At 53.7% G+C, this 17,947-nt stretch overlaps 1 protein-coding gene across 1 annotated transcript in view; it reads right to left on the bottom strand.

Moving 5' to 3' along the window:
• LOC140411190 (dynein axonemal heavy chain 8-like) overlaps nt 1–17,947 on the bottom strand; it is a 2,783,184-nt gene that overhangs the window by 1,366,531 nt on the left and 1,398,706 nt on the right. Inside the window, exon 66 of the mRNA XM_072500280.1 lies at nt 8,190–8,308. Within this exon, the coding sequence (XP_072356381.1) occupies nt 8,190–8,308 (119 nt within the window). The remainder of the gene's footprint in view (nt 1–8,189; nt 8,309–17,947) is intronic.

The raw sequence follows: 17,947 nt of genomic DNA on the forward strand, positions 1-17,947 counted from the left end.
CCCCCTCCCCATATCCCCCCTCCCCATATCCCCCTTCCCCCATATCCCCCCTCCCCCATATCCCCCATATCCCCCCTCCCCATATCCCCCCTCCCCATATCCCCCCTCCCCATATCCCCCCTCCCCATATCCCCCTTCCCCCATATCCCCGCTCCCCCATATCACCCATATCCCCCCTCCCCCATATCACCTGATCACTGCCTGCGTGTCTAACCATGCATGCTTCATTGTGTATCGCAGGAGCAAACGTCGAGGCACCCATCCCCGCAGATGCAGACCGCCTGCAGGATGCCCCTCGGAGGCCACGGGAGACGGAGAGACCCGGACCCCCCGGCATGCGATGCCCGCAGGATGCCCCTCGGAGGCCATGGGAGACAGAGAGACCCGGACCCTCCGGCATGCGATGGCCGCAGGATGCCCCTCAGAGGCCACGGGAGACGGAGAGACCCGGAGCCTCCGGCATGCGATGCCCGCAGAATGCCCCTCGCACACCGCGGGAGACGGAGAGACCTGGAGCAACAGGGAGACGACACCCCCGTCACGTGCGGGAGCGACGAGGCAGGCGTGTGCCACCCAGCGACGAGGGGGGCAGCCACAGGCCCCGGTCACATCCGAGCCAGGACACCACTACCCAGGACACCACTACCCAGGACACCACTACCCAGGACACCACTACCCAGGACAGCACTGCCCAGGACACCCCTACCCGGGACAGCACTACCCAGGAAGACGAAATACCGGACAGTGACTCAGAGTGGATGGGTGGAGACGAACCCCCACCCCAAAGTGCCATGGACTCAGAGTGGGACGAAGAGCACGACACAACGCCACTGCTGTCACCAACACCCTCCACCATCGCAGAAACAGTCACCTCGGTTGGGCACTTTAGTGATGAGGCGTCTGGTACACTCACTGGTGCGCACAACACAGCCGTCCCGGTACAGCAGTTGGAGGTAGGAGCAGCAGAGGGGCCGGGCGGTCGGAGGGCAGCCCAGCCCAAGCGAACATCTGCCGCCCAGATGGATCCCGGGTTCCTGGAGTTACCACACCAACCCATAGATCCGATGCAACCACCAACCCTGGTATGACTGCCGGGGCCGGTACACACGGGGCACCCTCGGGTGCCTCCGTTGCCGTGGGGCCGCGACGTCCTCCTCCCCCTCCTGGTCCTATCGGTCAGGTGTCCCTCCAGCCTGGGCGGCTGCCGCCCGCCCCTCTGCGGCAGCCTGCGCTGCCTCTCTGGCACGCTCCTCCTCCTCCTGCTCATCCAGGGCAACATGGACATTAGCGGCTGCCGCCACGGCGGCCAACATCGCTGGATGATCGGAAAACATGACGGCCTGGTGGGGGGGGGGGGGGGGGGGGGGGGGTGGGGGGGGGGGGGGGGGAACGACGACATGTCATCATTGCCCATATCCCCTCCTTCCCCCCAGCCAGGTGGCATGGACCGCATGGGTCCAACTGTTGGAGGCTGGCACCTGGCCAGGTGGACCAACTCACTTGCCCCCCCATCCTCCTCCCCGGCACAGACCCCCCATCCCCCTCCCCAGCACGGTCCCCCCACCCCATCCCCCTCCCTGGCATGGACCCCCCCATCACCCTCCCCTGCACGGACCCCAACCTCCCATCCTCCTCCCCGGCACAGACCCCCCATCCCCCTCCCCGGCACGGACCCCCCCATCCTCCTCCCCAGCACGGACCCCAACCTCCTCCCCGGCACGGACCCCCCATCCTCCTCCCCAGCACGGACCCCCCATCTCCCTCCCCGGCACGGACCCCAACCTCCTCCCCGGCACGGACCCCCCATCACCCTCCCCGGCACGGACCCCCCCATCCTCCTCCCCGGCACGGAACCGCCATCCCCCTCCCCGGCACGGACCCCCCCCCCATCCACCTCCCCGGCACGGACCCCAACCTCCCATCCTCCTCCCCCGGCACGGACCCCCCATCCCCCTCCCCGGCACGGACCCCCCCATCCTCCTCCCCGGCACGGACCCCATCCTCCTCCCCGGCATGGACCCCCCATCCCCCTCCCCGGCGCGGACCCCCCATCCCCCTCCCCGGCACGGACCCCAACCTCCCATCCTCCTCCCCGGCACAGACCCCCCATCCCCCTCCCCGGCACGGACCCCCCCCCATCCTCCTCCCCGGCACGGACCCCAACCTCCTCCCCGGCATGGACCCCCCACCCCCCTCCCCGGCACGGACCCCCCCACCCTCCTCCCCGGCACGGACCCCAACCTCCTCCCCGGCACGGACCCCCATCCTCCTCCCCGGCACAAACCCCCCTCCCGGCACTCCCCCGGAGCCCAGCCCACTCTAACCACTCCCCCCGCCACACACACACACACACACACAACCCGAGACACACCTCTCCCCACACATTCAGACTGCGGCCACGCCATCGCCTGCCCAGCGGCCAACCCCCCAGGCCGTCACTCACCTCCACGCTGGTCGGCGTGAACCTGGAGCACAGGTTCACGCCGATGAAAAGGAGTTTTGATTTACGTCGACGTGAACGGTCATCATGTCGACGGGACTTCGGCCCATCCGGAAGGGAGAATATCGGCAGCCGAAAATCGGCTGCCTTGCGCTGACCCGTGCTATTCTCCGACGTCAGCGGCGCCATTAACGCCTCGCCGACTTTTCTCCCTTCGGAGACTTCGGCAACCGGCGGGGGCGGGATTCACGGCGGCCAACGGCCATTCTCCGACCCGCTGGGGGGGTCGGAGAATGACGCCCCATATCTCTGTGCTGTTTCCTGTAATTCTTCCCAATCAGGGCCGTCTTCCTGGTCTAATTTTTCCCCAAAGGTTTCTTGAAATCCCTTCTGGACAGAAAGCAGTAACTGCAGGTCTGCAATTTGGTTCCGGCACTTTGCATGGTCTATGGTACTCTGTCTTTGTTCCGTGGTTGCAGCGTGGAGCGCTCTCAAGGCTGCCTTGCGATCACTACATTGTTTCTGTAGCGTCTCCACCTGCTTCTCTGTTTCTTTCTTTACCAGGGCTGCACGCTGCGTGTCCTGATAAGTCTTTTCGTACTGGGACTGGAAACTACTCAAATGCGCCAGACAAGGCTGGTGACCCCGTTTGGCGTCAGCCACCTCTTCGTCCTTTGCTGCTAATTTCCGCCTTAATTCCAGATTCTCTTTCTCCACCTCGCATACATCGACTTTACTCATACGATGTATGCCCTCTACTTCTTTGTGGAGCGTCCTGACGACCTCCTCTGTGCCTCGCAATTGTGCCAGACAGGACACAATTGCCATCGGCTTGCGAGCTTTTGTAAAGTTCTTTTTATGGATCCCACTCATGTTCTCCCACCAAGTATGCCCTATACTTCCGGGACCTGAGTCGTCATTACTACAGAAATCATTCCACATGGGCCATCCTTTGCCCTTGAGGTATTTCCGAATTTCCTCTTCCCAAGTGGGGCACTGTCCCACTCTACTGCTGCTGGTCGCTGCGACCGCAAATTCCTCGGGGTTCATGAGGTGTTGCATTGCCTGCATGGCCATCTCTCCTATCCGCTTGCTTCGGTTAAATTTGGAACAGGGGGCTAAGGTGGTGTCGTAGATGCGGGTACGGCTTGCGTTAATTTCCAAAAATACAGACTTCCGACAGTTTTGACGGAACAAAAATCTATCAGTTTTACCTTATAGCCCTGTTAGTTTTGCATGCATACACACACTTCCGAATTATGAATTATTAATCAGAACCGCTTGAACACTTGTGGTTTTTGTTTCCAATTGGATTCTAATTCAAAATTTCTTGGGTTCTCCCGGAGTGGTTTTCCACTTCTAGATCGGGTCCCGGTGGAGTCGCCAAAATGTTGCTCTTATTAGCCTTAGTTTTATTAGCTCCAATTCTGTCACCTTTGCTCACGAGTCGCCAGGTATCTTTCTGATACCGCCACGTGGTTCAAGATCAAGTAATGATTAATAATGCAGCACACCGCTTAGTAAAAGTTAAATCAACGATCATTTATTATATACAGCAATAAATACTTATACAATAATCCTACTATTACCTACCACTAAAGGCCAATACTTAACTTTGGTGATGGCCCACCAGGTCAGGGAGACAAATGGTCTATCGAATTGGGTCTGGCCTGCGGGATTTAAAAAGGCTGGTACGAGTCGATAGTCTGGAACACCTATCTGGTAGCGATCGCTGGAGTAACACTTACTTGTCTCTTCGTCGAAGGGTCTCGAAGGTTGCGAGCAGGAGAAGAAGGGTCGATCTGAACTTGGCCCCTTATTTTTATAGTTCCCAGGGGCTTCCCGCCTCTCGGGGCGGACCTTGAACCTGGTTCCAAGTGATTGGACTTGGTCCCAATCACTGGGTTCGATATGCTCCAATAATGGGGCGATTTCTTGATCGGGGGGTGGTCGTCCACCTTTCTTTGTCTCAGCCACTGCTGGCGCCGAAAAGTCTGGATCGGCTTTATGTTGCTAATGTGTAGCAATTGTTCCCGGGGATGGCTGCTTAGTATGCGGATGGCTGGGTTGATGTGCTGTTAAATGTTGCAGGTATCGGTCTGGGCCGACTTCCCCAGAGCCGAATACACTGTTTTGCCTGCAGCTGTCCGTTTGAGTCCTGTTGGCTGATTTACCCATCAGCCTCTTTCGTTCGCCATTTTAGATTGGGGTTTGACCATTTTACTCGGGAATCAGCCATTTTAGGTGGCTACAGCTCACAGAAACTCCATACAAATTACTGGTTAATTCACCTGTGCTGGGAGTCTGGGGTCTGTGGGGCTAGAATTGACCATGGATTAGCCCACGGTGTCTTAAGAGATGAGACTGATTGGCTGGCAAGTCGACTCTGATTGGAGTCAAATTACACTGTAAAGGCAAGGTATCCCTGAAGAATAGCATGCAGTAAAGGAGGCAAATGGTATGTGGCCATCATAGTGAGAGGATTTGAGTACAGGAGCAGGGATTTCTTGCTGCAATTATACAGGGCCTTGGTGAGGCCACACCTGGAATATTGTGTACAGTTTTGATTTCCTTATCTGAGGAAGGATGTTGTTGCTTTAGAGGGAGTGCAGCAAAGGTTTACCAGACTGATTCCTGGGATGTCAGGATGGACATATGAGGAGAGATCGAATAGGTTAGGATTGTATTCGCTGGAGTTCAGAAGAATGAGGGGAACCTCATAGAAACCGATAAAATTCTACAGGACCACACAGGGTAGTAGCAGGAAGGATGTTCCCAATGGTGGGTGTGTCCAGAACCAGGGGTCACAGTCTGAGGATACGGGGTAGACTATTTAGGACAGAGATAATGAGAAAATTCTTTATCCAGAGAGTGGTGAGCCTGTGGAATTCTTTACCACAGGAAGTAACTGAGGCCAAAATGTTGTAGTTTTTCAAGAAGCTGTTAGATATAAAGGTAAGGTAAAGTCACCATTGTCCCAGATGACCTTAGCCTGCTTTTCCCATTGAGAGGGAGAGCTGACTGATGGTGATTTAACTTGAGGATCACCACACCTCAGGCGAGGGGCAAAGCTGAGAAGGCGGGACCTTCATGAATAACCTCAGCCGGTACAGGAATTGAATCCGTGCTGCTGGCCTTGCTTTGCATCACGAACCAGCTGTCTAGCCAACTGAGGAAAAACCGGCACTGGTTAGATATAGCACTTAGGGCAAAGGGGATCAAAGGATCTGGAAGGGAAAGCAGAATTAGGCAATTGAGTTGAATGATCAGTCATGATCATAATGAATGACGGAGCAGGCTCGAAGGGCCGAATGGCCTCCTCCAGTACCTATTTTCTATGCTTCAATCCACAATAAAATAGATAAACTAAAGGGTAACCAAGGAGCTAAAAAGAATGAGGAAATTAAAGTAATTAAAATGAGTGGATAAACTGAATCAGATAAATCTCTGGGACCTGCTGGCCTACATTTTAGGATTTTAAAGAGGTAGCTTCAGAAATAAAACAGAAAATACGGGACAATCTCAGCAGGTCTGACCACATCTGTGGAGAGGGAAGGGAGCTAATGCTTCAAGTCTGGATGACTCTTTGTCAAAGTAAGCCACGTCATGTTCCCTCTATCAGGCAGTATATTTTGATTCAGGTTGTGAGTCTTGAAACTTATGTAACTGTAAAAATTAGCACACAGTTAATTTCTGAGTGAAATAATAAAATTGTATTCATTCAACTCTTGAGGACTAATTTGTCTGTGCCATTAGTTGATACCAGCAAAGGGCAGCAACAGTGACCAACACTGAACACAGTCCTCCAGTTGGGGACTCACCAATTCCGTATGTAATTCAATTCTCCTTGTAATGAATGATAACAGTTTATTAGTAATCCTTGCTATTCCTGCAGACTAATCTTTTGTGATTCATGCATTAGTACATTCAGATCCCTCTGCACCTCAGAGATCTGCAATATCTCACCATTTAGATAATATGCTTCTTTTTAATTCATCTTGCCAAAATGCAATTTCACATTTTCCCACATTTTTCTCCATTTCTCAAATCTTCGCCCACTCACGTAACCTATCGATACCATTTTTTAAACTCTTTATGTCCTCTTCAGAACTTACTTTCTTGCCTATTATTATGTTATCCGTAAATTTAACAACCATACCATTGGCCCCTTCATCCAAGTTATTTACAGGAATTGTAAACAGTTGAAGTCCCAGCACTGATCCCTGTGGCACACCACTCATCAATTCCTGCCAACTAGAAAATGATCCATTGTTTCCTATTAGCTAGCCAATCTTCAAGCCACACCAATATGTCATTCCCTACACCATGAGCTCTTATTCCCCACAATATCATTTGATGTGGCACTTTATCAAATTAGGGGTCGCTCATTGAAGACAGATATTATTCCATTAGGTGAAAGGAGTGTTGAGAGTCTTTGGAATTCACTTCCCCAGAAGTCAGTGAAAGCAGTGTCTGAATATTTTTAAGGCAGAAGTAAATCGATTCTTGATAAGCAAGGGGGTGAAAGGTTATCGGAGGTAGGCAGGAGGTTACAATCACCAGCCATGATCTTATTTAATGGCAGAGCAGGCTCGAGGGGCTGAGTGGCCTACTCCTGCTCATAATTCATATGGACATGATTTGTTCCCTGACTTTGAGAATACTATTGATGAAGGCCGATGAACTACGGCTTCATTGGGCAGCTCGCCAGAGCATTTGTGCACAATGTCCAGCTAAAGCCTGTGTCAAGACATTGTACAGAAAATGGAGACCCGCTTCTCCAACATGGACTTAGTGATCAACTCTAATCACATCAAAGTGCAACTCAGCACGATGAAGCTTATTAAGATATCTGTGATGGCTACGATGATATAGTTGTCATTAAAACATTACCATTGTTGCTTCACAACGCCAGGGACCCAGGTTCGATTCCCGGCTTGGGTCACTGTCTGTGCGGAGTCTGCACGTTCTCCCTGTGTCTGTGTGGGTTTGCTCCGGGTGCTCTGGTTTCCTCCCACAAGCCCCAAAAGACATGCTTGCTAAGTGAATTGGACATTCTGAATTCACTCTGTGTATCCAAACAGGCGCCGGAGTGTGGCGACTAGGGAAATTTTACAGTAACTTAATTGCAGTGTTAATGTAAGCCTACTTCTGACAATAAAGATTATTATTATTATTAAAACTCAGACAGTTGTCATCAATATTTTTGCAGTTACTGTTGAAAAGAACTCTTGAGATAGTGCATCTGCAGTCTTCCTGGGAATACTGAGCTGCTGCCCAGGAAAATGACTTTGGCTCCATGCAAGAGGTACCTGATAAGCTCTCTAGGATAACAGCATCCTCCTCCCATGCCAGATACTCCTCGAGCCAGTATCCAGGTATCTCAATGCTCACCGGTAATTGTTCAGCTATGTTGAACAAACAGAATATTGGGCTGGATTCTCCAGTCGCCCGCGTGTTTCTAGGCGATGAGCCATTCACTGGTGGTGGGGTTCTCTGCTCCTGGGATTTCCCATTGAAGCCACCCCACTGGTGGGAATGCGCTGCCATTATATACAGAAAACTATCAAACATTTCAAAAGGTGGTCACTACCTTCTGCTTGATGCAATTTTACAAGTGTCATTGACATCCCAGAAAAATGTTTGCAGTATTTATCACGGTTAGTAACTTTTCTTTTAAATTGAATGGCACAATGCCACACGCACTCAAAAGCTGGTACCAGGAATGTCTCTATGAAAATGTACCTACCCATTTGCATGTGCTCTGCGAGGTCATTGATGTTGACATGTTTCTCTGTGTAAACAGATTTGTAACTGTTTATAAAGGCAAGGTAAGATTTGGGGGTTATATGTGTTCTTCGCCGATATCTGCAAGTAGGAATCAAAATTACTTTTATTATCGTACAGAGAGTTCCAACAGATTTCAGCAATAATAAAAGATTTGTGAGCAGTGCAAACAATCTTAAAGCCCAGTTATAAATGCCTTCTATTCGTATCCTTTCTACACTGCTTACTGTTTTTATGGATTTTTGCTGCAAAATAGTTCAAACAGAGTTATAACCAGTAGAATATGAAAGTTAGTGCAAATCATCAGATCATGCTCTCATTGCAGGATTTTCCTCTTCTATGTTATTGCTTCTCAAAGTATCCAACATTCCAGTAACCTTTTAAAATGCTTATTGTACCTTTTAAATCATTTCTGCACTTGGCCCCCAAACCTCATTGCTCCCCCCCGCCCCCCCCCCCCGCCGCACAAACCTCCCTGCTACTCCTCAAAACCCCCTGCTCCTCTCAAAACCTCCCTGCTACTCCCCAAACCTCCCTGCTACTCCCCAATCCTCCCTGCTCCTCCCAAAACCTCCCTGCTACTCCCCAATCCTCCCTGCTCCTCCCAAAACCTCCCTGCTACTCCCCAATCCTCCCTGCTCCTCCCAAAACCTCCCTGCTACTCACCAATCCTCCCTGCTCCTCCCAAAACCTCCCTGCTACTCCCCAACCCTCGCTGCTACTCCTCAAACCTCCCTGCTACTCCCCAAACCTCACTGCTACTCCACAAACATCCATGCTTCTACAAAAACCTCCTGCTACTCCCCAAAACTCCCTGCTATTCTCAAAACTCCCTGCTACTCCTCAAAACTCCCTGCTTCTTCCCAATGCTCCCTGCTCCTCCCAAAACCTCCCTGCTATTCCCCAAACCTCCCTGCTACTCCCTAAACCTCCTTGCTCCTCCCAAAACCTCCCTGCTTCGCCCCAAACCTCCCTGCTACTCCCCAAACCTCCCGGCTACTCCTCAAACCTCCCTTCCACACCCCAAATATTCCTGCTACTCCCCAAACCTCTCTGCTCCTCCCCAAACCTCCCTGCTCCTCCCCAAACTTCCCTGCTCCTCCCCAAATCTCCCTGCCACTCCCCAATCCTCTCAGCTACTCCTCAAACCCTGTTACTGTACAAACCTCACTGCTACTCCCCAAACATCCCGGCTACTCCCCAAAACGCCCTGCTCCTCCCAAAACCTCCCGGCTACTCCTCAAACCTCCCTTCCACACCCCAAATCTTCCTGCTACTCCCCAAACCTCTCTGCTCCTCCCTAAACCTCCCTGCTCCTCCCCAAACCTCCCTGCACCTCCCCAAATCTCCCTGCCACTCCCCAATCCTCTCAGCTACTCCTCAAACCACCTGTTACTCTCCAAACCTCCCAACTACTCCCCAAACATTCCTGCTACTCCCCAAACCTCCCTGCTACTCCCCAAACCTTCCTGCTCCTCCCCAAACCTTCCTTCTACTCTCCAAACCTTCCTGCTACTCCCCGAACCTCCCTGCTCCTCCCCAAACCTTCCTGCTCCTCCCCAAACCTCCCTGCTCCTCCCCAAACCTCCCTGCTCATCCCCAAACATCCCTGTTCCTCCCCAAACCTTCCTGCTACTCCCCAAATCTCCTGGCTACTCCCCAAACCCCCTGCTACTCCCCAAACCTCCTGGCTGCTCCCCAAATCTCCTGGCTACTCCCCAAATCCCCCTGCTATTCCCCAAACCTCCCTGCTCCTCCCAAACCTCCCTGCTCCTCCCCAAATCTCCCTGCTCCTCCCCAAACCTTCCTGCTCCTCCCCAAGCCTCCCTGCTCCTCCCCAAACCTCCCTGCTCCTCCCCAAATCTCCCTGCTCCTCCCCAAACCTTCCTTCTCCTCCCCAAACCTTCCTGTTCCTCCCCAAACCTCCCTGCTCCTCCCCAAACCTTCCTGCTCCTCCCCAATCCTCCCTGCTTCTGCCAAAACCTCCCTGCTCCTCCTCAAACCTCCCTTCTCCTCCCCAAACCTCCCTGCTCCTCCCCAAACCTCCCTGCTACTCCCGAAATCTCCCTACTACTCACCAAACCACCCTGCTACTCCTCAAACCCCCTGGCTACTCCCCAAACCTCCTGGATACTCCACAAACCTGATGGCTACTCCTCAAACCTCCCAGCTACTCCCCAAACCTTCCTGTTATTCCCCAAGCCTCCCAGCTTCCTCACAAACCTTCCTGTTACTCCCCAAACCTCCCAGCTACTCCCCAAACCTTCCTGCTCCTCAGCATACCTCCCTGCTCCTCCCCAATCCACCTGCTCCTCCCCAAACCTCTCTGCTCCTCCCCAAACCATCCTGCTCCTCCCCAAACCTCCATGCTACTCCCCAATCCTCCCTGCTCCTCCCCAAACCTTTCTGCTACTCGCCAAACCTTCCTGGTACTCCCCAAACCTCCTGGCTGCTCCCTGTAGCACCGTCAATATGACACGAGGCAGTTTGAGGTAATGTCAATTGAAGGCTTTATTAAGCAGAACTTTATCCCCAGCAGCGTGGTTACAGAATGCAGCTGCTGAGGGAAATGGAGGGAAAATCTGGGTTCTTATACCGGCATTTCTGGGTGGAGTCCAGTAGGTGGCAGATCCTATCAGGATCTGGCATCCCTCCACCAATAGCCTGTCGACACGTGATGTACCGTATTACCCCTAATACACACCACCACATTCACTCCTTGTTGAAAAAGAACCCGGCGGGCTGGTGGTTCGCATGGTGGTAGGGGTTTACAGAGTCGGTACTGTGCCGTAACTTTGAACAAACCACAAAATTATCGCTTCAACTGGGCCAACGGGCCAAACAGGGTCGGCATGATGCCATAACTATAACAAGACACAATAACTGAAAACGTTGTGCGTTAAAGTGATTCGATGAGGCGGATGGGCGCCCTGATTGTCCTTTCCGATTGTGTCGGGCGTGGTGGTGATTGCGCTGGCTCAAGTCCCGTCGACTCTGGGAGCGTAGCGCTGTCACCTGTGTCCTTACTCCTGGGCGGGTCTGGAAGGAGAACCGAACCCCCTGGGAAGGGGGTGTCTGCGGGATGAACCGGCGGGAGTGAGGAGGTGGTGCTTGGCGTTGGGGGGGTGTGGGTAGCTCCGGCGGGCGCCAGGTCTCGCAGGGAGACCGTGTCCTGTCGGCCATCGGGGTACTCCACATAGGCTATTGCGGGTTGGCGTGAAGGAGATGCACCCGTTCCACCAACGGATCTGACTTGTGCGCCCGCACATGTTTCCGGAGCAAAATGGGTCCCGGAGCTGCTAGCCAGGTCGGAAGTGGAGTTCCAGAGGAGGACTTCCTAGGAAAGAGGAGGAGGCGCTCGTGAGACGTTTGATTCGTGGTGGTGCACAGCAGGGACCAGATAGAGCGAAGGGCATCCGGGAGGACTTCCTGCCAGCGGGAAATTGGGAGACCCCTAGACCGGAGGGCCAGCAGGACGGCCTTCCAGACCGTTCCATTCTCCCTTTCTACCTGCCCGTTCCCTTGCTATGCCCTTGCCGAGCAGGAACTGACGCAGTTCGTCACTCATAAAGGAGGACTCCCTGTCGCTATGGTTATAGTCGGGAACCGAACAGTGTAAAAATGGTACCGAGGGATTTAATGACTGTGGACGCTGTCATGTCGGGGCAGGGGATGCCGAAAGGGAAACGGGACTATTCGTCAACGACGTTCAGGAAGTACGCGTTGCGATCGGTGGAGGGGAGGGGGCCTTTGAAATCCAAACTGAGGCATTCAAAGGGTCGAGAGGCCTTAACCAGGTGCGCTCTATCTGGCCTGAAAAAGTGCGGTTTGCACTCAGCGCAGATCTGGCAGTTTCTGGTGACTGTTCGGACGTCCTCGACGGAGTAAGGGAGGTTGCGGGCTTTAAGGAAGTGGTAGAAACGAGTGACCCCCCGGGTGGCAGAGGTCCTCGTGGAGGGCTTGTAGACGGTCCACTTGTACATTGGCACATGTGCCGCGAGATAGGGCATCGGACGGCTCGTTCAGCTTTCCGGGACGGTACAAGATCTCAGAATTGAAGGTGGAGAGTTCGATCCTCCACCGCAAGATCTTGTCGTTCTTGATCTTGCCCCGCTGTGCATTATCGAACATGAAGGCAACCGACCGTTGGTCAGTGAGGAGAGTGAATCTCCTCCCGGCCAGGTAATGCCTCCAGTGTCGCACATCTTCCACTATTGCTTGTGCCTCCTTTTCCACTGAGGAGTGGCGGATTTTTGAAGCGTGTAGGGTTCGGGAGAAGAAGGTCACGGGTCTGCCTGCTTGGTTGAGGGTGGCCGCCAGAGCTACATCCGTTGCGTCGCTCTTGACCTGGAAGGGGAGGGACTTGTCGATGGCGCGCATCGTGGCCTTTGCGATATCCACTTTGATGCAGCTAAAGGCCTGGCATGGCTCTGTCGACAGGGGAAAAGTAGTGGACTGGATTAGCGCATGGGCCTTGTCGGCGTATTGTGGAACCCGCTGGGCGTAATAAGAAAAGAAGCCCAGGCAACGTTTCAGGGCTTTGGCATAGTGGGGGAGAGGGAACTCCATGAGGGGGCGCATGCGTTCAGGGTCGGGGCCTATCACTCCATTACGCACTACGTAGCCCAGGATGGCTAGACGATCGGTGCGGAACACGCATTTTTCTTTGTTGTAAGTGAGGTTCAGGGCGTGAGCGGTCTGGAGGAATTTTTGGAGGTTGGCGTCATGGTCCTGCTGGTCGTGGCTGCAGATGATGACGTTGTCGAGATACGGGAACGTGGCCCGTAAACCGTGCTGGTCAACCATTCGGTCCATCTCTCGTTGGAAGACCGAGACTCCGCTCGTGACGCCGAATGGAACCCTTAAAAAGTGGTATAACCGTCCATCTGCTTCGAAGGCAGTATAGTTGCGGTCACCGGGACGGATGGGGAGCTGGTGGTAGGCGGACTTGAGGTCCACGGTGGAAAAGACCTTGTACTGTGCAATCCAATTGACCATGTCGGATATGCGGGGGAGAGGGTACGCATCTAGCTGAGTGTACCTGTTGATGGTCTGACTATAGTCGATGACCATCCTCTGGTCCTCCCCGGTTTTAACGACTATCACCTGGGCTCTCCAGGGACTGTTGCGAGCCTGGATGATGCCTTCCTTCAGCAGCCTCTGGACTTTGGACCGGATAAATGCTCGGTCCTGGGCGCTGTACCGTCTGCTCCTTGTGGCGACGGGTTTGCAATCCGGGGTGAGGTTCGCAAACAAGGAAGGCGGTTCAACCTTGAGGGTCACGAGGCCGCAGACAGTCAGTGGGGGTATAGGGCCGCCAAATTTAAATGTTAAACTCTGGAGGTTGCATTGGAAGTCCAACCCTAGGAGTGTGGGCGCACAGAGATGGGGGCGGACATACAGCCGGTAATTTCGGAACTCCCTCCCCTGCACAGTTAGGTTAGCTATGCAGAACCCCGTGATCTGAACGGAGTGGGATCCCGCCGGCAGGAAAATTTTCTGGGTGCTTGGCCGAATTACGAGGGAACAGCGCCTTACCGTGTCCAGATGGATGAAGCTCTCCGTGCTCCCAGAGTCGATGAGACACGGCATCTCGTAGCCATTCACTAGGACTGTAGTGGTTGCAGTCTGGAGCGTCCGGGGTCGCGACTGGTCGAGGGTCGTCGAAGCCAGGCGTGGTTGTTGATGTTGAGCATCGTAATCAGGCAGTATGTGGCCATCTGTGTCGGGGTCCTTCACCCAAGATGGCGGTGTCCACGGATCGAGCGCGGTCGGGGGTGGACAAAATGGTGGCGCCCATCTCTCCCTCGTGGCGTCCGGGGTCCAAAATGGCGGCGTCCGTTGGTCGCACGTGGATCGCTGGGGTGCTGGGTCTGTGGTCCCATTTCTTCCCCGGAGATAGCAGCGACCCCGCGGGACTTGCACACCGTCGCGTAGTGGCCCTTCTTCACACAGCTTTTGCAGGTAGCCGCGCGGGCCGGGCAGCGCTGCCGAGGGTGTTTCAGCTGGCCGCAAAAATAACAGCGGGGCCCCCCTGGTTGGTCTGGTGTTTTGGCCGTGCAGGTTTGCGGGGGTGGGGGGGGGGGGGTGTCGGAGAGTCGACCGCAGCGGGGGTCCACGGAGCCCAAGGGGCTGTAGTGCGGTCGGGGGCGCAGGCGCGGGCGTTACGCGAGGCCACATCGAGGGATGCCGCCAGGGCCCGAGCTTCTGTAAGTCCCAGAGATTCTTTCTCCAGAAGCCTCTGGCGGATCTGGGAAGAGGCCAAACCTGCCACATACGCATCGCGGACCAGGAGCTCTGTGTGTTCATTCGCTGTTACCGCCGGGCAGTTAAAGTTTCGACCCAGGATCTGCAGGGCGTTATAAAACTCGTCCAGCGATTCCCCCGGAAGTTGACGTCGCGTGGCGAGCTGGTAGCGAGCAAAAACCTGGTTGGCGGGCCGGATGTAGATATCCTTCAGCGTGGCGATGGCATCGGTGAAACCGTCCTCGTCCTCGATAAGGGAGTAGACGTCAGGACTCACCCTGGAATAGAGGACCTGCATCTTTTGTTCGTCTGTCGGTGTGCTGGGGGCCGTTCGGAGGTAGCCCTCAAAGCTTGCCAGCCAGTGCTAGAAAATAGAGGTCGAGTTAGCTGCTTGGGGTGCGATGCGCAGGCACTCCGGGGTGATTCGGAGCTCCATGTTCCCACGTCGCTTTCTTCAATTTAAATTCTGCTTAATAAATTGTAGCACCGTCAATATGACGCGAGGCAGGTTGTGGTAATGTCAATTGAAGGCTTTATTAAGCAGAACTTTATCCCCAGCAGCGTGGTTACAGAATGCAGCTGCTGAGGGAAATGGAGGGAAAAGCTGGGTTCTTATACCGGCATTTCTGGGTGGAGTCCAGTAGGTGGCAGATCCTATCAGGACCTGGCATCCCTCCACCAATAGCCTGTCGACACGTGGTTAACCGTATTACCCCTAATACATACCACCACACTCCCCAAACCTCCTGGCTGCTCCCCAAATCTCCTGGCTGCTCCCCAAACCTCCCTGCTCCTCCCCAAACCTCCCTGCCCCTCCCTGCTCCTCCCCAAATCTTCCTGCTCCTCCCCAAACTTTCCTGCTCCTCCCCAAACCTCCCTGCTACTCCCCAATCCTCCCTGCACCTCCCCAAACCTTCCTGCTCCTCCCCAAATCTCCCTGCTACTCTCCAAACCTCCGTGCTTCTCCCCAAAGCTCCCTGCTGCTCCCCAATCCTCCCTGCTCCTCCCCAAACCTCCCTGCTCCTCCCCAAATCTCCCTGCTACTCCTCAAACCCCCCTGCTCCTCCCCAAACTTCCCTGCTCCTCACCAAACCTCCCTGCTACTCCTCAAACCTCCCTGCTCCTCCCCAAACTTCCCTGCTCCTCACCAAACCTCCCTGCTACTCCCAAAATCTCCCTGCTCCTCCCCAAACCTCCCTGCTCCTCCCCAAACTTCCCTGCTCCTCCCCAAACCTCCTTGCTCCTCCCCTAACTTCCTGGCTACTCCCAAACATCCCGACTACTCCCAAACGTTGCTGTTACTCCCCAAACATCCCGGCTAATCCCCAAACCTCATTACTACTCCCCAAACCTGTCTGCTCCTCCCCAAACCTGCTAGCTATTCCCAAACATCCCGGCTACTGCCCAAAACTTGCTGCTACTCCCCAAACCTCCCTGCTACTCCACAGTTCTAAGCTTCTCGCTATTGAGAAAATACTTCAATTACTTCTTCCTAGAGCGAAAATGAATGACCTCACAATTTTCCCACATTGAACCCCATCAACGTTTTTCCCCAAGTCATTAAATACTCAACAAATGATTAATTAAATTGAATCAACACTGCAACTTTCTGCTCCCATGTTCACGGTTTACTGTGCAACCTAACATGTGCCATGAGCAAACATAGATGATATGGCACTCTGACCCAGGCCCACTGGTCTCTGAATGGATTTACGCTTGAGGTAGCCCAGAAGACGTGCTGAGGGATGCCCATGGATACCAAACAGCATGGTAGCACAGTGGTTAGCACAGTTGTTCCAGGGTCCCAGGTTCGATTCCTGGCTTGGGCCACTGTCTGTGCGGAGTCTGTACATTCTCTCCGTATGTGCCTGGGTTTCCTCTGGGTGCTACAATTTCATCCCGCAGTCCAAAGATGTGCAGATTAAGTGGATTGGCCATGATAAATTGCCCCTAGTATCCAAGAATATTAGGTGGGTTACTGGGTACGGAGATAGGGTGGAAGCCTGGGCTTAAGTAGGGTGCTCTTTCCAAGGGCTGGTGCAGACTCGATGGGCTGAATGGCCTCCTTCTGCTCTGTAAATTCTATGATTCTATGTCTGACTTAGATGTAGATAAAGTGAGGAGTTGAGAATTTGGTTCAGGTCAGAATTCAGGCTCGAGGGGCAAAGAGGTGCTCCTTTTTCTACCTTTTAACAGCCTCCAGTAGTTGGTGAGCTTTCTTCCCTGTCTCCATGCTAGGTGAGTGCAACTTTCTACGACTTCAATTGTGTAAGTTATTAACTAATTGACCAGTTCAATGGCAGAGCTGGTGGTGTCCTGTAATCCCAGGCAATCATCTCCACAGAAAGTGTCTGCAGCTCAGGCAACTTTGGCTCAGAGCTAGTGAGCTGGAGTCTGAGTTGCGGACAATGCGGGGCATCAGAGTGAGCTACCGGGATACTTTGTTTCAGGATTCCCCTTTAATAGCGGGAGTGCAAACCAAGTAAAAATAAGAACAAAGTTTTATTTACAAACAGTATATTTTCACTCCCCCGTAGAGCACAACATGGTACTTCTCTGGTTGATGCCTTTCTGGCCGACCTTATATACTCTGGGTAATTGAGATACTTGCCCCTAGCGGGGGTGCTCGGATTCCACAAGGAGCATGGGGAAGACAAGCATTCCCAACCACAGGCACCCTGCGGGATATTACACCCCCCTTAGGTTAGGCAGGACTTTAGAGTTTGTCAATGGTCAGGGACAGGAGGTAAGGGAGCCGGCAGTAGTGATGGAGGAACTGCAGCCACTGACTTTGTGTGATGAAGGAAAGGACTGCAAGGTGGATGAGTGGACAGGCCACAGCACCATGGTGAAAGATGTTATTAAAGTGGGGGGAACAAAGAAGAATGTGGTAGTGATGGGAGACAGCATAGTCACAAGAGTATGGTTCCAGACAACGTGTGGAGGAGACCACCCGCTCCTGGTGGACGTGAAGGTCACTGCAGCACAAAACCTTTACGCCATCGGGTCGTTCCAGAGCTTTGGGGTGACCTGCGTGGCATAACGCAATCTTCAGCCCACAGGTGGGGTGAGAGTGCACATGGACAGGGGGGCCAGGAACAGCTTAATTGCCTCCCGCTTCATGGAGTAGGACCAGCATGTTGTCCAACATCACAGCGCCTCGGCCGCACCCCCCAGGGTTTCGTGATCCCTCTGCAACCGGGAGATGAAACTTTCAGAGACCTTACCCATCAGGGTTCTGGGGTTGGGGAGACCTGTTGCACGGTCAATGCAGGAGGATGATGATGACTCACAGTGAGGAATGGTCTGTGATTCTCCTCAGCTATTGCTTATGTCTGACTCTTGTCTGTCTGCTAACAAGTTGACCCAGAGCTCGCAAAAACGAGGCTGCACCCACGTTCACATCACGTGACCCCACATGTCACATCTTAAACTGATGCAGACCCTGAGATGTAGGTACACCCACCTCTTAGT

The sequence above is a fragment of the Scyliorhinus torazame genome, chromosome 4, assembly GCF_047496885.1.
Source record: "Scyliorhinus torazame isolate Kashiwa2021f chromosome 4, sScyTor2.1, whole genome shotgun sequence".
Lineage (NCBI taxonomy): Eukaryota > Metazoa > Chordata > Chondrichthyes > Carcharhiniformes > Scyliorhinidae > Scyliorhinus > Scyliorhinus torazame.